The 12,513-nt window shown below is 47.0% G+C and overlaps 1 protein-coding gene across 1 annotated transcript in view; it reads left to right on the top strand.

Moving 5' to 3' along the window:
• Positions 1-12,513, top strand: part of LOC119970799 (nipped-B-like protein) — a 559,915-nt gene that overhangs the window by 66,016 nt on the left and 481,386 nt on the right. The window contains 1 exon segment of the mRNA XM_038805973.1: positions 2,846-2,992. Within this exon segment, the coding sequence (XP_038661901.1) occupies positions 2,929-2,992 (64 nt within the window). The 5' untranslated portion in view covers positions 2,846-2,928.

Below are 12,513 nucleotides of genomic sequence, written 5' to 3'. Positions count from 1 at the left end.
CCTGGTATTGCAACTGCTCGGCCCAAAACCATAAGAAACTGCAGAGAGTCATGAACACAGCCCAGTCCATCGAGCCCGCCTCCCATCCATTAGCTCTGTCTACATCTCCTGCCGTGTTGGTAAAGCAGGCAGCAAAAATCAAAGACCCCTCACAGCTGGGTTATTTTCTCATCCAACCTCTTCCTTCAGGCATAAGATACAAAAGTATGAGAACACGCACTAGCAGATTCAAAAACAGCTTATTTCCTGCTGTTACCAGACTCCCTAATGACCATCCATAGGGTCTGAACTCTTATGGACTGAAGTAATCTTTCTACGCATCTTCTCTACAGTTGTAGCTGTCTATACCGTGCACTTCACTCGCTGCTTGTACCGTGCACTTCACTCGCTGCTTGTACCGTGTACATCACTCACTGCCTGCGCCGTGGACGTCACTCGCGGCCCGCGCCGTGTGCGTCACTCGCGGCCCGCGCCGTGTGCCTCACACGCGGCCCGCGCCGTGTGCCTCACTCGCGGCCCGCGCCGTGTGCCTCACTCGCGGCCCGCGCCGTGTGCCTCACTCGCGGCCCGCGCCGTGTGCCTCACTCGCGGCCCGCGCCGTGTGCCTCACTCGCGGCCCGCGCCGCCTGCCTCACTCGCGGCCGCCGCCGCCTGCCTCACTCGCGGCCGCCGCCGCCTGCCTCACTCGCGGCCGCCGCCGCCTGCCTCACTCGCGGCCGCCGCCGCCTGCCTCACTCGCGGCCGCCGCCGCCTGCCTCACTCGCGGCCGCCGCCGCCTGCCTCACTCGCGGCCGCCGCCGCCTGCCTCACTCGCGGCCGCCGCCGCCTGCCTCACTCGCGGCCGCCGCCGCCTGCCTCACTCGCGGCCGCCGCCGCCTGCCTCACTCGCGGCCGCCGCCGCCTGCCTCACTCGCGGCCGCCGCCGCGTGCCTCACTCGCGGCCGCCGCCGCGTGCCTCACTCGCGGCCGCCGCCTGCCTCACTCGCCGCCGCCGCCTGCCTCACTCGCGGCCGCCGCCGCCTGCCTCACTCGCGGCCGCCGCCGCCTGCCTCACTCGCGGCCGCCGCCGCGTGCCTCACTCGCGGCCGCCGCCTGCCTCACTCGCGGCCGCCGCCGCCTGCCTCACTCGCGGCCGCCGCCGCCTGCCTCACTCGCGGCCGCCGCCGCCGCCTGCCTCACTCGCGGCCGCCGCCGCCGCCTGCCTCACTCGCGGCCGCCGCCGCCGCCTGCCTCACTCGCGGCCGCCGCCGCCGCCTGCCTCACTCGCGGCCGCCGCCGCCGCCTGCCTCACTCGCGGCCGCCGCCGCCGCCTGCCTCACTCGCGGCCGCCGCCGCCTGCCTCACTCGCGGCCGCCGCCGCCGCCTGCCTCACTCGCGGCCGCCGCCGCCTGCCTCACTCGCGGCCGCCGCCGCCTGCCTCACTCGCGGCCGCCGCCGCCTGCCTCACTCGCGGCCGCCGCCGCCTGCCTCACTCGCGGCCGCCGCCGCCTGCCTCACTCGCGGCCGCCGCTATCGCCGCACCAATGTATTTTCGTATGTTCTATGCTTTCATGTATGGAGCCATCTGCCTGGACTGTATGCAGAATAATACATTTCACTGTACCTCTGTATACGTGACAAATCTAAATCTAATCTAATTCTCACAGGACTAAACAGGGTAGATGCAGGAAGAATGTTCCCAATGGTGGGTGTGTCCAGAACCAGGGGTCACAGTCTGTGGATATGAGGTAGACTGTTTAGGACAGAGATGAGGAGAAATTTTGTAACCCAGGGAGTGATCGACCTGTGGAATTCATTACCACAAGGAGTTGAGGGCAAAACATTGTATGGTTTCAAGAAGCAGTTAGATATAGCACTTAGGGAGAATGGGATCAAAGGATATGGTGGAAAGCGGGATTAGGGTATTGAGTTGGATGATCAGCCATGATCATAATGAACGGTGGGGCAGGCTTGAAGGGCCAATGGTCACGCCCTCCTATTTTCTATGTTTCTATAATCCGTGCAGCGATATTTGATCAGGTGGATTGAATATAATCTAACTCAATTTGAAGCTGAAAGTACAACGTATCTCTGTGCAGGGTCCTGCCTTTCACATACTGGTTTCACATACTGGTTTCAAACAAATGTCCACCTTGGCAGATGCAGTGAGTGTATCTTTAATAAAAAAGTTGTATGTTTCATTGTTGAACAGTTTAGTGTTGCTTTCTGCATGTTATTAAACATTAAAATCATTAACACTTGATGCTCCATTCTAAGTCTTTAAATTAATTTTTTACAGGCTTGATTAAAATTGAAAGTTTGCTTGTAATATTTTTGCCATGATGAATTGTATTTCTAATTAAAATTATGGCTAGTTTTCATGTTGTAAATCTGATACTTTGAAATTATTTTGACATTCCATTTATTTAACTTATTTGATTAGAGCAGAACTGCCCTTTGAAATGTCCTTGTTAATCATTAAGTTTGCTTTCGCTTTTGGATGCTGACGACGGAGTTTTCAGGACTTAGTTTTTCTTTTGCTTAGCATGATCTGGTGAACAGGGAAAATTTGGAATGACTAGGTTTATAATTGCCTCTTGTGGGTGAGAGTTGGGAGAATTTTCTTTACTCCTGGTAGTTATATCATTGCATGCTTTACCGCTAGTACCTTAAGATAGCACAGACATATAGGACATCAACTGCTTTGGCTCAAACCTTTGATTCATTCAACAGAAAAATATATGGCAATGCAATTAGTTTTGGATATTGCATATTGCTAGAATGAATATAATGGTCAAATAGTTTCCAAGTGAACTGGAGCCAATGTAACGGCTGATGGTGATGGACTGACTTTTTTTTTTTGCAGGGTCTGGGAGATGTGAAGTGAGGCTGACTGGCACCTAGACTGAAATATCTCTGCATTGCCCCGATTATTTCTACAACTTCAGGATGAATGGGGATATGCCTCATGTTCCCATCACCACACTTGCTGGGATTGCTAGCCTGACTGATTGTAAGTTTGAGTTTTATTCTTTCCCATTCTGTTACGGGCTTCTAAGTCTAATGTTTCTGTTGCGGTTGTATAGTTTGAATAGAATATATTTGAGGTATGATTGGAACAGAGATTGCATAGCAGTGTCCACTGTGGAAGTGAGACTTTGGGACCTGCAAAGTTTGTTAAATGTGATTCAAATAGATTTTCATACGGGACCTTACAATATGCAAATTATTACTCAGTAATAGATTTTTAACTTGCACGGATTTTTTTTGCAGGAACCTTTTTATTCTTTTCACTTAATTATACAAGTTATATAATGTATCAACATTCAGGGTCATCCAATATCCAAATTTCATATCAGGTTAAAGTCCAACAGGTTTGTTTTGAATCACTAGCTTTCGGAGCACTGCTCCTTCCTCAGGTGAATGAAGAGGTATGTTCCAGAAACACACACACAGACAAAGTCAAAGATGCAAGATGATACTTTGAATGTGAGTTGAATACAGGTCCAAATGGAGCAACTGGAGAGAGGGGTAATCACAGGTTAAAGAGATGTGAATTGTCTGAAGCCAGGACAGTTGGTAGGATTTTGGTAGGAAAAAGCTAATGATTTGGAACAAACCTGTTGGACTTTAACCTGGTGTTGTAAGAATTCTTACTGGGCTCACCCCAATCCAATGGCAGCATCTCCACATCAAATTTGATATATCAGTCCATCAGTTGTGTACTTGTTTAATAGACAACAAATAATCTTTGGTACCTATATTTGAAGTAACTTCTGTAGTACAGAAGTATGGATACATAGAAAATTGAAGCAGGAGTAGGCCATTTGGCCCTTAGACCCTGCTCTGCCATACATTATGATCATTCAGTAACCTGTTCTGCTTCTGCCTCCAATATCCTTTGATACCTTTCGCCTCAAATGTTATGTGACTCCTTGTAAACACATGTTTTGGCCTCAACTGCGGTAGTGAATTCCACAGGCACACAACTTTCTGGTGCCGAAATGTCGTCTCCTCTCAGTCCTAAATGGTTTACCCTGTATCCTAAGACCGTGACCCCTGGTTCTGGACACCCACCATCGGGATCGTCCTTTCTGCATCTACCCTGTCCAGTCCTGTTAGAATTTTATCAGTTTCAATGAGATTGCCCCTCATTCCTCTAAAGTCCAGTGAATCTAATCCTAACTGACTCGATCTCTCCTCGTAGGCCAGTCCTGCCATCCTGGAAATCAGTTTTGTAAACATTGGCTGCACTCCCTCAAGAGCAAGACAAGACCAAAATTGTACACAATATTGCAGGTGTGGTCTCACCAAGGCCCTGTATAATTACAGCAAGACATCTCTCCTTCCCCTGGAGGAACAATATCTCATCTTCCAGTTAGGCACGCTACAGCCTTGTGGCCTGAACATCGAATTTAACAACTTCAGATGATCAGCCCCACCTCGACTCATTTGTTTTCATTTCATTTTGACTGTCTTTTATCATTTCTTTCTTAATATACATTTAATTCCCCCCCCCCCTCCAATCTTATCCACCTTTCCTGCATCTTTCTCCTCTTTGCTTCCCCCTTCCTCTCCCCCCACACCTACAGTTCATCCTCTGATGTTAGTTTCCCTGCTGCTTGACCTTTCACATCTTTTGTCCTCTCTGGCGACTGCCATTAACACTCTTTCCCCTTGGTATCTGTGGCCATTAGCACCCGGTTTCCCTGGGTTTCTGTGGCTATGACTCATCTTTCATTCTCACTCCACAGTATAAATATTTCCCACTTTGTCTGTTAGCTTTGACAAAGAGTCATCGGACGCGAAATGTTAGCTCTTTTCTCTCCCGACAAATGCTGCAAGACTTGCTGAGATTTTCCAGCATTTTCTCTCTTGTTTCAGATTCCAGCATCCGCAGTAATTGTTTTTCAGCCTCTCTCTCTTCTCTCCCCCCCCCCCCCCCCCAAACAAATCTGTGCTCCAATCCTCTCGTCATGAAGGCCAGCATACTATTTGCCGCCTTTACTGCCTGCTGCTCCTGTATGCTCCGTTTCAGTGACTGGTGTATGAGGACAGCCAGGTCTCGTTGCACATTTCCTTCTCTCAACATAAAGCCATTTAGATAATCTACCTTCCTGTTTTTGCTACCAAATAGGTAGCAAAAGTATCACATTTATCCAAATTATACAGCATCTGCCGTTCACTTGCCCACTCACTCAACTTATCCAAATCACACTGAATCCTCTGAGTCCTCCTCCAAGCTCACCCTGCAACCCACCTTTGTATCATCTGAAAATTTTGAGATATCACATTGTGTTCTCCAATAAGTCTATTGTGAATAACTGGGGTCCTAGCACAGATCCCTGCTGTACCCCACTAGTTGCTGCCTGCATTTTGAAAAAGATCTGCTAATTCCTACTTTGTTTCCTGTCTGCCAACCAGTTTTCTATCTATCTCAATACACAGCCCTTAGTCCCATGTGCTTTAATTTTACACGCTAATCTCTTATGTGGGACTCTGTCAAAAGCCTTCTGAAAGTTCAAATAAACCATATCCACAGGCTCACCCTCATCAACTCTACTAGTTACATCCTTGGAGAATTCCAGTAGATTTGTCAAGCATGATTTCCCGTTTGTAAATCCATGCCGACTCTGTCCTATCTTGCTACTGCTTTCCAAAGAGCAAAGAAAATTACAGCACAGGAACAGGCCCTTCGGCCCTCCAAACCTGCACCGACTATGCTGCCTGTCTGAACTAAAACCCCTCCCCTTCCAGGGACCACTGAATTGGATTTGTTTATTGTCACGTGTACCGAGGTACAGTGAAAAGTATTTTTCTGCAAGCAGCTCAACAGATCATTAAGTACATGGGAAGAAAAGGGAATTAAACAAAATTCAAGAAAATACATGAAAATACATATCCCTCTATTCCCATCCTATTCATGTATTTGTCAAGATGCCCCTGTAAAATCACTATCGTATCTGCTTCCACTACCTCCCCAAGCAGCAAGTTTGTTTCTTACCACCCTTTGTTTAAAAATAAATAAATAAATTGCCTCATACATCTCCTTTAAACCTTGCCTGTTGCACCTTAAATCTATTTCCCCTAATAATTGACTCTTCCACTCTGGGCAAAAGCTTCTGACTATCCATCCTGTCCATGCCACTCATAATCTTGTAGACTTCTATCAGGTTGCCCCTCAACCTCTGTCATTCCAGAAAAGCATAGTTTGATTAAAGATAGTCAACATGGCAGGTCATGCCTCATTAGCCTCATTGAATTCTCTGAGGAAGTGACGAGACACATTTATGAAGGTTGGGCAGTGGATGTGGTATATATGGATTTAATAAGGCTCCCCATGATCAGGCTCATTCAGAAAGTTAGGGGGCATGGGATACAGGGAAATTTCTGTCTGGGTACAGAATTGGCTGGCTGAAAGAAGACAGCGAGCGGTAGTGGATGGAAAGTATTCCGTCTGGAAATCATGACGTGGTGTCCCACAGGGATCTTTTAGAACATAAGAACATAAGAACATAAGAACTAGGAGCAGGAGTAGGCCATCTGGCCCCTCGAGCCTGCTCCGCCATTCAATGAGATCATGGCTGATCTTTTGTGGACTCAGCTCCACTTTCCGGCCCGAACACCATAACCCTTAATCCCTTTATTCTTCAAAAAACTATCTTAACCTTAAAACATTTAATGAAGCAGCCTCAACTGCTTCACTGGGCAAGGAATTCCATAGATTCACAACCCTTTGGGTGAAGAAGTTCCTCCTAAACTCAGTTCTAAATCTACTTCCCCTTATTTTGAGGCTATGTCCCCTAGTTCTGCTGTCACCCGCCAGTGGAAACAACCTGCCCGCATCTATACTATCTATTCCCTTCATAATTTTAAATGTTTCTATAAGATCCCCCCTCATCCTTCTAAATTCCAACGAGTACAGTCCCAGTCTACTCAACCTCTCCTCATAATCCAACCCCTTCAGCTCTGGGATTAACCTAGTGAATCTCCTCTGCACACCCTCCAGCGCCAGTACGTCCTTTCTCAAGTAAGGAGACCAAAACTGAACACAATACTCCAGGTGTGGCCGCACTAGCACTTTATACAATTGCAACATAACCTCCCTAGTCTTAAACTCCATCCCTCTAGCAATGAAGGACAAAATTCCATTTGCCTTCTTAATCACCTGTTGCACTTGTAAACCAACCTTCTGTGACTCATGCACTAGCACACCCAAGTCTCTCTGAACAGCGGCATGCTTTAATATTTTATCGTTTAAATAATCCCGTTTGCTGTTATTCCTACCAAAATGGATAACTTCACATTTGTCAACATTGTATTCCATCTGCCAGACCCGAGCCCATTCACTTGACCTATCCAAATCCCTCTGCAGACTTCCAGTATCCTCTGCACTTTTCGCTTTACCACTCATCTTAGTGTCATCTGCAAACTTGGACACATTGCCCTTGGTCCCCAACTCCAAATCATCAATGTAAATTGTGAACAATTGTGGGCCCAACACGGATCCCTGAGGGACACCACTAGCTACTGATTGCCAACCAGAGAAACACCCATTTATCCCAACTCTTTGCTTTCTATTAATTAACCAATCCTCTATCCATGCTACTACTTTACCCTTAATGCCATGCATCTTTATCTTATGCAGCAACCTTTTGTGTGGCACCTTGTCAAAGGCTTTCTGGAAATCCAGATATACCACATCCATCGGCTCCCCGTTATCTACTGCACTGGTAATGTCCTCAAAAAATTCCACTAAATTAGTTAGGCACGACCTGCCTTTTACGAACCCATGCTGCGTCTGCCCAATGGGACAATTTCTATCCAGATGCCTCGCAATTTCTTCCTTGATGATAGATTCCAGCATCTTCCCTATTACCGAAGTTAAACTCACTGGCCTATAATTTCCTGCTTTCTGCCTACCTCCTTTTTTAAACAGTGGCGTCACGTTTGCTAATTTCCAATCCACCGGGACCACCCCAGAGTCTAGTGAATTTCGGTAAATTATCACTAGTGCATCTGCAATTTCCCTAGCCATCTCTTTTAGCACTCTGGGATGCATTCCATCAGGGCCAGGAGACTTGTCTACCTTTAGCCCCATTAGCTTGCCCATCACTCCCTCCTTAGTGATAACAATCGTCTCAAGGGTTGTTGCAGGTTACAACAGGACATTGACAGGATGCACAGCTGGGCTGAGAAGTGGCAGATAGTGTTCAATCTAGATAAATGTGAAGTGATTCATTTTGGGAGGTCAAATTTGAATGCTGAATACGGGGTTAAAGGCAGGATTCTGGGACCTCTGCTCTTTGTGGTTTTTATAAATGACTTGGATGAGGAAGTGAAGGGGTGGGTTAGTAAGTTTGCCGATGACACAAAGGTTGATGGAGTTGTAGTAGTGTTGAGGGTTGTTGCAGGTTACAACAGGACATTGACAGGATGCACAGCTGGGCTGAGAAGTGGCAGATAGTGTTCAATCTAGATAAATGTGAAGTGATTCATTTTGGGAGGTCAAATTTGAATGCTGAATACGGGGTTAAAGGCAGGATTCTTGGAAGTGTGGAGGAACAGAGTGATCTTGGGGTCCATGCACATCCCTCAAAATTGCCACCCAGGTTGAGAGGATTGTTAAGGCATATGGTGTGTTGGCTTTCATTAACAGGTGGATTGAGTTTAAGAGCTGCAAGGTTTTGCTGCAGTTTTATAAAACTCTGGTTGGACCACACTTGGAATATTGTGTCCAGTTCTGGTCGCCTCATTATAGGAAGGAAATGGATGCTTTGGAGAGGGTGCAGTGGAGATTTACCAGGATGCTGCCTGGTCTGGAGGTCATGTCTTATGAAGAAAGGTTGAAAGAACATAGAACATAGAACATAGAATGATATAGCGCAGTACAGGCCCTTCGGCCCTCGATGTTGCACCGACATGGAAAAAATCTAAAGGCCATCTAACCTACACTATGCCCTTATCATCCATATGCTTATCCAATAAATTTTTAAATGCCCTCAATGATGGCGAGTTCACTACTGTTGCAGGTAGGGCATTCCACGGCCTCACCACTCTTTGCGTAAAAAACCCACCTCTGACCTCTGTCCTATATCTATTACCCCTCAATTTAAGGCTATGTCCCCTCGTGCTAGCCACCTCCATCCGCGGGAGAAGGCTCTCGCTGTCCACCCTATCTAACCCTCTGATCATTTTGTATGCCTCTATTAAGTCACCTCTTAACCTTCTTCTCTCTAACGAAAACAACCGCAAATCCATCAGCCTTTCCTCATAAGATTTTCCCTCCATACCAGGCAACATCCTGGTAAATCTCCTCTGCACCCGTTCCAAAGCTTCCACGTCCTTCCTATAATGAGGCGACCAGAACTGTACGCAATACTCCAAATGCGGCCGTACTAGAGTTTTGCACAACTGCAACATGACCTCATGGCTCCGGAACTCAATCCCTCTACCAATAAAGGCCAACACACCATAGGCCTTCTTCACAACCCTATCAACCTGGGTGGCAACTTTCAGGGATCTATGTACATGGACACCGAGATCCCTCTGCTCATCCACACTACCAAGAATTTTACCATTAGCCAAATATACCGCATTTCTGTTATTCTTTCCAAAGTGAATCATCTCACACTTCTCCACATTAAACTCCATTTGCCACCTCTCAGCCCAGCTCTGCAGCTTATCTATGTCCCTCTGTAATCTGCAACATCCTTCCGCACTGTCTACAACTCCACCGACTTTAGTGTCATCTGCAAATTTACTCACCCATCCTTCTGCGCCCTCCTCTAGGTCATTTATAAAAATGACAAACAGCAACGGCCCCAGAACAGATCCTTGTGGTACGCCACTCGTAACTGAACTCCATTCTGAACATTTCCCATCAACTACCACTCTCTGTCTTCTTTCAACTAGCCAATTTCTGATCCACATCTCTAAATCACCCTCAATCCCCAGCCTCCGTATTTTCTGCAATAGCCGACCGTGGGGAACCTTATCAAACGCTTTACTGAAATCCATATAAACCACATCAACTGCTCTACCCTCGTCTACCTGTTCAGTCACCTTCTCAAAGAACTCGATAAGGTTTGTGAGGCATGACCTACCCTTCACAAAACCATGCTGACTGTCCCTAATCATATTATTCCTATCTAGATGATTATAAATCGTATCTTTTATAATCCTCTCCAAGACTTTACCCACCACAGACGTTAGGCTCACCGGCCTATAGTTACCGGGGTTATCTCTACTCCCCTTCTTGAACAAAGGGACCACATTTGCTATCCTCCAGTCCTCTGGCACTATTCCTGTAGCCAATGATGACCTAAAAATCAAAGCCAAAGGCTCAGCAATCTCTTCCCTGGCTTCCCAGAGAATCCTAGGATAAATCCCATCCGGCCCCGGGGACTTATCTATTTTCACCTTGTCCAGAATTGCCAACACTTCTTCCCTACGCACCTCAATGCCATCTATTCTAATAGCCTGGGTCTCAGCATTCTCCTCCACAATATTATCTTTTTCTTGAGTGAATACTGACGAAAAGTATTCATTTAGTATCTCGCTTATCTCCTCAGCCTCCACACACAACTTCCCACCACTGTCCTTGACTGGCCCTACTCTTACCCTAGTCATTCTTTTATTCCTGACATACCTATAGAAAGCTTTTGGGTTTTCCTTGATCCTACCTGCCAAAGACTTCTCATGTCCCCTCCTTGCTCGTCTCAGCTCTCTCTTTAGATCCTTCCTCGCTTCCTTGTAACTATCAAGCGCCCCAACTGAAACTTCACGCCTCATCTTCACATAGGCCTCCTTCTTCCTCTTAACAAGAGATTCCACTTCTTTGGTAAACCACGGTTCCCTCGCTCGACCCCTTCCTCCCTGCCTGACTGGTACGTACTTATCAAGAACATGCAATAGCTGTTCCTTGAACAAGCTCCACATATCCAGTGTGCCCAACCCTTGCAGCCTACTTCTCCAACCAACACATCCTAAGTCATGTCTAATGGCATCATAATTGCCCTTCCCCCAGCTATAACTCTTGCCCTGCGGGGTATACTTATCCCTTTCCATCACTAACGTAAAGGTCACCGAATTGTGGTCACTGTTTCCAAAGTGAGCTAGGTCTTTTCTCACTGGAGTGAAGAAGGAAGAGCGGTGACTTAGTAGAGGTGTACAAGGTGATGGGAGGCATGGGTCGAGTGGATAGCCAAAGATTTTCCCCCAGGGTGGCAATGGCTGTCACGAAGGACATCATTTGAAGGTGATTGGAGGAAGCTACAGGGGAGATGTCAGAGGTAGGTTCTTTACACAGAGTGGTGTGTGTGTGGAATGCACTGCCAGCAGAGGTGGTGGAGTCAGAGTCATTAGGGACGTTTAAGCGACTCTTAGACACATGGACAGCAGTAAATTGAAGGGGTGCAAGTTAGGTTGATCTTGGATTGGGATGAATGGTCAGCACAACATCGTGGGCAGAAGGGACTGTACTGTGCTGTTCTATGTTCTAACAAACCATATTTCTCCAACCTCTCCTCATAGCTAATGCCCTCCATATCAGGCAACATCCTGGTAAATCTCTTCTGCACCCTCTCCAAAGCCTCCACATCCTTCTGGTAGTTGGCGACCAAAATTGAACACTATATTCCAAGTGTGACCTAATTAAGGTTCTATAAAGTTGCAACATGACTTTCCAATTTTTATTTATTTATAAAATAAATTTAGAGTACCCAATTAATTTTTTCCAATTAAGGGACAATTTAGCATGGCCAATCCCAGTACATCTTTGGGTTGTGGAGGCAAAACCATGGGGAGAATGTGGACCCAGAGCCGTGAAGCAGCAGGGCTAACCACTGCACCATCGTGCTGTCCTCTTACCAATTGTCATACTCAATGCCCTGGCTGATGAAGGCAAGCATGCTGTATGCCTTCTTGACTACCTTCTCCACTTGCATTGCCAATTTCAGTGACCTGTGTACCTGCATACCCAGATACCTCTGCCTATCAATACTCTTCAGGGTTCTGGCATTTATTTTATAAACCTTCTAAAATGCTGTACCTCACATTTGTCCGGATTAAATTCCATCTGCCATCTCTCCGCCCAAGTTTTGAACCGATCTGTATCCTCTGACGGTCCTCATCTCGATCCGTAATTCCACCAACCTTTGTGTCGTCCGCTAACTTGCTTATCAAACCGGCATTGTGGTTAGCACTGCTGCCTCACATCTCCAGTCTCACGGGTTAAATTCCAGGCTCGGGTGATTGTGTGGAGTTTGCACGTTCTCCCCGTGTGTACGTGGGTTTCCTCCGGGTTCTCCGGTTTCCTCCCACGGTCCAAAGATGTGTAGGTTAGGTGGATTGGCCAAGCTAAATTGCCACTTAGTGTCCAAAATGTTAGGTGGGTTACAGAGATATGTTAGAGTAGGGTGCTCTTTGTAAGGGCTGTGAAGACTTGTTGGGTCGAATAGCTTCCACTGTAAATTCTATGAGAGTTCTATGAAACCAGTTATATTTTTCTTATATAATATATATCCTCCATTC

Source organism: Scyliorhinus canicula, chromosome 8 (genome assembly GCF_902713615.1).
Source record: "Scyliorhinus canicula chromosome 8, sScyCan1.1, whole genome shotgun sequence".
Lineage (NCBI taxonomy): Eukaryota > Metazoa > Chordata > Chondrichthyes > Carcharhiniformes > Scyliorhinidae > Scyliorhinus > Scyliorhinus canicula.
The sequence above is the reverse complement of the archived record's forward strand: the minus strand, read 5'-3'. Positions and strand labels throughout refer to the sequence as shown.